The following is a 7,480-nucleotide window of genomic DNA, read 5'->3' as shown; positions in this document are numbered from 1 at the left end:
GCGCAAGGCGAGAAGATAGAGGAAAGCAGCGGCGTTGATTCAATCTTCACATTTCATTTCTTCTCATGTGGATGCAGAGGATGGGGATGGGATCGTTAAGAAACGAATTTCTTTTAATTCATCATCATGTTCATGCAACGCTTCAACAATTGGGCCATGAGTTCTGGCTTCATCACTTTCGGCTCACGGCTCAATAATTACTTGAGCTCAAGCCCAAATATATTTAGAGAGAGAGAGAGAGAGAGAGGAGAAAAAGAGCACCTACCTATACGTTGTGCACCTAAATATCAAAGCTTGGAACAATGGTCAAACAGAAAGCAGATAGAAAGTTGTCTCCACTATGATCAACCTGATAGTGATGAGCTTTTACTATGAATCATGTGAGTACCAAAGTTCTGGTTTACAACTAAGCTTTATCTGCAACCTCGTTTGTCTAATATTGCCCGAGAAAATGCTGTCCCTTATAATACATAAATTACCTAAAGGGATCATGAATAGGACACAGATGTTTTTCAAAAATGTACATTTTTTGTAGTTTATTTCATATTTAACAACGCTCTAAGCAGTGAAGTAGGTGGTATCAATAATGAGACAAGATAGGTAATATCTAGCTAAAAGTAGGTAGTATCAAATCAATGCTGGAAAAAGACAGGTTGAAGGATTTTGAAAAGTTTGCCATTTTGAGATAGAGAACGCTGTGTATTATTCTACATGAAACTTTATCATTCAATATCAGCTCGGATAAAATTTTGAAAAGCCTGACAACAAAATAATTGAAGGAGAAGTATGAGACACATTGTTTAGAAAATCATTATAAAATAATTTTGAATAATAAATGTTCAGAAAAAGGAAATGACAGGTTTTCATCATCAGCATTTAAAATTGCCTTCATTAAAAAAACTTATCTCTTAAAAATACCTCATTGAGTGAGAGAAAGTTCAAGTCTAAAGTTTGCTAACTAAAGCTAAAACTTCAATCAATACAAACTTTCGCATACAAAGTATTAATGATCAACCATTCACAGATTTCCTGTCAACTTGTGTTTTCATTCTGTATACAGTGTAGGCTTTTCTCAGAACTCATGGGTTTCGATTCCATCATGATCAACCATTCACAGATTTCCTGTCAACTTGTGTTTTCATTCTGTATACAGTGTAGGCTTTTCTCAGAACTCATGGGTTTCGATTTTAAACATCGAATCAAAGTGACTCCGGTAATTTGTTGTAAAATACAATCAGTAATTGAGATTTCATGTTGGAATTATGCTATCACAGGATCGAAGAGTGGAATACCTTTCCTACGTCTTCTGAAGTATTCGACATAGGATTCTGGAGGTTGATAATGATACTTAACAGCCGTGTCGTCTAACATTTTCATTTCCCAACGGAGACGACATAGGATTCTGGAGGTTGATAATGATACTTAACAGCCGTGTCGTCTAACATTTTCATTTCCCAACGGAGTAGTCGTGGAAACTCGACCAGAGGATTAGGATACTTGTATCTAGAATGAACAGGGATAGCAGCCATTCTCTCAAACCATGGCCACATCATGTAATCTGTCATACCAGGGTACTCATTACCAAACCAATAGATTGTCTGCCTCTTCGTCAGTTCTCGTTCAAACCACTTGAGAGCAATTGTCAGGTTAGTGTACAGTTCATCCGTATACCAAACCAATAGATTGTCTGCCTCTTCGTCAGTTCTCGTTCAAACCACTTGAGAGCAGTTGTCAGGTTAGTGTACAGTTCATCCGTGATATGATCTACCATGAGGCAATCTCTCAATCCCCAAGCCACATGTTCAAACTCCTCAGCAAGCATAACATTATCATCATTCTGATAGAAAGCGTCTTGATGACATAACGGACGAGGACCAGGGTGTTTGGTGTTGAGATAATCACAGATGAGTAAACTATCTGTGATGGGAATATCCATGTGTTGTATGAGAGGAACTTTGGGTGGAAAGAATCTGTCTAAGAACCACTTGGGTTTATTGGCAGTATTAATGTATACCGTATCATGAGTAATGTTATTGGCGTAAAGGATCAAATGAACACGATGAGAGAACGCACAGAACCTCTGACTGTAAAACCTAATGAAATCCAAACTCCAATGTGGTTCTTCGTGTTGATCTGAATCATTGGCACTCAAATGTTTCACATGGGCTCTAGCGACAGGTTTATATTGATTATCTGGCCCGTAGTAATGCACTGTAGCATTCTTATTGTACGGGTACGTGACGGTAATAATATTCCCATCATAATCTGTTTCATAACTATCTTTATATATCACTGGAATTTCAGTCTGGTTCTTCATAATTTCAAAGAATGTCATATTGAACGTTACTTTACTCAGTACCACATGATTGACGCACAAACACAACCCGAGGCCCACAAGTAACCCGGACGGCAACATGACTAGGACTAACTGTAGAACAATAACCAATACAGTGGCTTATCATTACATCTAACAGTCAACTTATTGCTGTACTGACTCACGCCTTTAACTCTGTATAAATTGTATACATTTTGCCACAACCTAAGGAAGTGTCCCCCAAACTAATCCTAATATTTAATACGCAAACGTTTTTAATCCCTTGGAGGAACAATTTTATTCCATTATGATTGTGTACAGAAAGTTTATATCTACGCATCTCCCCCCCCACTCTCTCCGCTTTGTGTACACACACCAACTTGCAACTTTTGATGATAAAAAGCCCGTAACCCGGACGGCAACATGACTAGGACTAACTGTAGAACAATAACCAATACAGTGGCTTATCATTACATCTAACAGTCAACTTATAGCTGTACTGACTCACGCCTTTAACTCTGTATAAATTGTATACATTTTGCCACAACCTAAGGAAGTGTCCCCCAAGCTAATCCTAATATTTAATACGCAAACGTTTTTAATCCCTTGGAGGAACAATATTATTCCATTATGATTGTGTACAGAAAGTTTATATCTACGCATCTCCCCCCCACTCTCTCCGCTTTGTGTATACACACCAACTTACAACTTTTGATGATAAAAAGCCCTATCTACATAAACAAATAACTGGCCTACCCTCACACCCCCGAGTTGTTCATACATTGAACTTACAAGTTGTAATAAAGTTTTCAAAGTTTTAATTTTCAATTCCCTCGCGCTAAGCTCAGGTGTGGTAAACAGGAAATCTATTGCCAAATAAATAATAATTTTCAATTTCGCTCTTTGTTCTGCTCGTACAAAATATTGCGGTGGAAATTCACCGTACACATTTGCATGATTCAAAAACAGGAGTCAACTAGGAGTAAGTATTGCGGAAATATGAAATAAACATGTCACTCAGGATATTTTCTCTCGACAAGTTTCTCATTACAGATTACTACAGGGTTCTAGGACGACTATATTATTCAGAATAAAGTAGAACAAAGCATTCTGGTCCTATTGTTAGATCTTTCCGGCAAAATACAATTATGTAAATCCCAAAATGGATGGCTTATCCTTTAAAATTGTGACAGAACCGGATTCATTCTTGTTTTCCCTGGATAAAATTAAGGTAATGCTAACACTATTGTAGTTGAAATCTACATGAAACACGGCTCAAGACAGCTTCATCTACAAAGTTCTACATCTGACATACAATGAACCTAAAAGATTAGGGAAATATGAATCGATGATGTAAACAAATTGTTCAATATGAGAAAACAAAGGATTATCATACCTACAAAATATGTTAGACACTATTCAATCAGGATCCTCTACAAAGGAGAAAGCTGATCCATAAAGGTTCTGGCTCCTGGGTCCTTGAGCCCTGCCCGAACACGAGGCAATGAATTAGGCCAGCGTTTAAACATACCAAAAGCCAAAATTCACTTGAGAACGTTCAAGTGGGTTCCAGACCTCTTCAGCATTCAGCCAGTAGGCAGGTCACTCTGTATGTTACGGTAGGTAAAAAGTTGTCAGTCTCCATTAAGGGGACTGTAGCCAGCCTATCTAGACACTCATCATAATGCAAGCCGTAATGAAGCACACTAGTTTGAACACAAAGTAGACAGAGAATACTCCAACAAACTCTGAATACTCCCACGAGAATACCCGTTCTATGTGGAAAAGAGAGGGGGGGGGGAGGTATTGGGAGGAATAAACTGGACGAGATGAAGTGGAGGTGGTATAGGGAGGTGGGATGGGATGGACTAGCAGAAATGAAAATAGAGAAAGTTGAGGGAAAGGGAGTGAATGTTGAATATGAGAGGCAGACTCTTCAGGACATATGTATGAGCTGCTGAACCGCTCTTCCGATCTGGAGTTAGAGGTGGGGGGGATTACCATGTTTATTACGGGTGGGAAATATTTTAGGTATTTATTTTATGCTTATTATTATTACGAGCACCTATGCTGTATGCTTTATTTCTAAAAAAAAAAAAAACACTACCACCACAGAATAATTGTATTGCTGCACTAAACAATATAAACAAATAGGTGCAGGATGTGTAGTAAATCAAATGAAACCGGGACCTCAGGTTTCAACTTGGCGGTACACACCACGATCCCTCTGCTGGGACTTTGCTAAGGGATTTTACCCCTTTACCTACCTACCTAGTTTATCTAGGTATATTATTTTTCAATATTTCATAATTATTATAAACTACCTAATAAAAATAGCATATTCCATGCTCCAGTTTCAATTCTCCTGTTTACTATACCTTCTGGTCTCCTACTTCTATTGGCTTTCTAGTAGTTACAGAAATGCCGGCCACTCACTCTACGACCGTGACTATCTGACGGTCCAAGGTCTGTCAAATTATAAACTACCTAATAAAAATAGCATATTCCATGCTCCAGTTTCAATTCTCCTGTTTACTATACCTTCTGGTCTCCTACTTCTATTAGCTTTCTAGTAGTTACAGAAATGCCGGCCACTCACTCTACGACCGTGACTATCTGACGGTCCAAGGTCTGTCAGACCCACTGAACGAGTTTGTGTTCCGACTGAGGTCTCTCAGACAGTCTGAAGACTCAAGTCGGAAGCTTTTTTCGCTTCATACGGTCCGGCTGTTTGCCAGAAAGTCGGCGTGACAGTGGCTGGCTGTAATAGAACGTCGTGTGATGTTCACATCACATTTTCCAATCAACAAACCAATATTTGTTCTGTAGACACAACTCTGGTCTCACAGCAAACAAGGGGGAAGACAGGGGGTATTTGAGATTGGGTGGAAATTATTTAAAATAGGTTCCAGTCGAAAAGAAACCTCCAGGGAAAACAGAATTCAAAAACAAGATGGAGGCAAACAGAAACAGGACGAAAATTCCTAATGGATAAATTATATACCGCTTCCCTTTCCTCAATTTTCCAACAGCAAGCCTGTTAACATTACCAATGAACCATCTTATTGGGAATATTGATGGAAAAGATAGCTTCTATTCCTCAAGTATGTAGCTGCTATTCCTGTTCCATCTCTAAACTGTTCATGAAAATGAACGAATAAATACCTATACATAATAATACCTTCAAAGGTTTTTTTTCTTCATTTTGTTCTCATTTCCTGCATCCATGTTAGTTTACCCGATTTGCATGTACATAGGTCTACCCGACCTGCATGTATATAGGGTTACCCGACCTGAGTGAAAGGCCTCGCCTGGCATCATGGTGGCGGAGGTTAATGCAGGTTGACTTTGATGGAAGACGCTTTTTTTCCTCTCCTTTTTACCTACTTGCTGATTACATTTTTTTTTTTTGCATTTTTATTATTTCTTCCTGTTTTTCTTTTACTTTTGAGACTTATTCACTTTTCTTTCATTACAAAATTTTCTTTGGAGAGGTTTTTTCCTCCTTTCTTTTGAGAGAAAAAGAAGAATCTTATTAATTTCCTCTCCCTCTCCTTTTTACCTACTTGCTGATTACATTTTTTTTTTTTGCATTTTTATTATTTCTTCCTGTTTTTCTTTTACTTTTGAGACTTATTCACTTTTCTTTCATTACAAAATTTTCTTTGGAGAGGTTTTTTCCTCCTTTCTTTTGAGAGAAAAAGAAGAATCTTATTAAAAGTTTTGTTTGGGGGGGCTGTGTTTGTTGCCCATTTTAATTTCAAAAAATATATAAGCCTTGGTGTAGCTTGGCCTGATGTTGGGAGAAACTTATTTGTTATTCTAATCTTATTAAAAGTTTTGTTTGGGGGGGCTGTGTTTGTTGCCCATTTTAATTTCAAAAAATATATAAGCCTTGGTGTAGCTTGGCCTGGTGTTGGGAGAAACTTATTTGTTATTCTGATCCGATTTACCTCACCTTTGTTTCTGGGTCCTCTATCAAAAAATTAAATCCAATCAATGGTGGTAAACTGTCCATTTTCGTTCGTGTCTTACATTATTCTTGAGTTACTGCTTTTTTTACATGGTTTTTAACATCGATATATTTGCCTTCTGTTTCAGGTATGTGACTGTCATTATTACCTACTTGATTTTATAATATAAGATATCTAACTCTACCTGAGTTTTTGCTCCTGTAGTATCCACACACCTATTGTAAAAATAGAAAGGTAAGTTGCATATAGGTACATCCATAAATTTAATATGCTTTTTTTAATTACTAATGGAAATAAATAGCGTGAATACTATGTGCACCATCAGTGACATTGATACAACAATAAATAGGTAGAAGGAAATGGGAGACCTATTCAAGAAGTATGAAAAGTTGAATAGAATTTGAATTTTATATCACACTCCCATGCATTTTATAAATAACATTGCCATTTTGTACTTTCAGATGTACTGGGGCAGAAAAGGTCGCTTTTCTTCTGCTTTTAGTAATGGATTTCACATTTTCTCGTAATAGTATATTTACAACATTTACATCGCCGTTTGACCTTTTCGAGATATATTTCCATGACCAATCAAATGCCTTGAGACTATGCTTAGCACGAACTTAAGAGCCAGCATTTTGTTCATAAATATGGGTGCAAGACTACAAGAGTGACAGCGTTTCCAGAGGATAAAATCCGCCCCGGGCGGGAATCGAACCCGCGGCCTAGCGCTTACAAGGCAGACGCACTACCAACAAAGCTAACTAGGCTGGCGAGGGGATACAGAACAGGAGAATTGAAACTGGAATATATGCTATTTTTATTAGGTAGTTTATAATAATTATGAAATATTGAAAAATAATATAGAGAAACTGGATAGGTAGGTAAAAGGGTAAAATCCCTAAACAAAGTCCCAGCAGAGGGATCGTGGTGTGTACCGCCAGGTTGAAACCTGAGGTCCCGGTTTCATTTGATTTACTACACATCCTGCACCTATTTGTTTATATTGTTTAGTGCAGCAACACAATTATTCTGTGGTGGTAGTGTTTTTTTTTTTTTTTTTTTTTTTTTTTTAGAAATAAAGCATACAGAATAGGTGCTCGTAATAATAATAAGCATAAAATAAATACCTAAAATATTTCCCACCCGTAATAAACATGGTAATCCCCCCCACCTCTAACTCCCCCCCTCTAAC

At 37.6% G+C, this 7,480-nt stretch overlaps 2 protein-coding genes across 2 annotated transcripts in view; one reads left to right on the top strand and one right to left on the bottom strand.

The window, feature by feature from the left end:
- Nucleotides 1-1,373: 1,373 nt before the first annotated feature.
- LOC103512934 (pyrimidodiazepine synthase-like) lies at nucleotides 1,374-2,431 on the bottom strand. The gene is made up of 2 exons (XM_026826264.1): nucleotides 1,683-2,431; nucleotides 1,374-1,593 (listed from the first exon to the last, which is right to left on the bottom strand). The coding sequence occupies exons 1-2, from the start codon at nucleotides 2,414-2,416 to the stop codon at nucleotides 1,374-1,376; spliced, it is 954 nt and encodes a 317-aa protein (XP_026682065.1). The 5' UTR covers nucleotides 2,417-2,431.
- Nucleotides 2,432-3,268: 837 nt separating this feature from the next.
- The window catches only part of LOC103512936 (insulin-degrading enzyme), a 37,655-nt gene continuing 33,443 nt past the window's right edge, over nucleotides 3,269-7,480 (top strand). Inside the window, exon 1 of the mRNA XM_017445611.1 lies at nucleotides 3,269-3,296. Within this exon, the coding sequence (XP_017301100.1) occupies nucleotides 3,269-3,296 (28 nt within the window). The remainder of the gene's footprint in view (nucleotides 3,297-7,480) is intronic.

The sequence above is a fragment of the Diaphorina citri genome, unplaced genomic scaffold (assembly GCF_000475195.1).
Source record: "Diaphorina citri unplaced genomic scaffold, Diaci psyllid genome assembly version 1.1 scaffold900, whole genome shotgun sequence".
NCBI classification, from domain to species: domain Eukaryota; kingdom Metazoa; phylum Arthropoda; class Insecta; order Hemiptera; family Psyllidae; genus Diaphorina; species Diaphorina citri.
The sequence above is the reverse complement of the archived record's forward strand: the minus strand, read 5'-3'. Positions and strand labels throughout refer to the sequence as shown.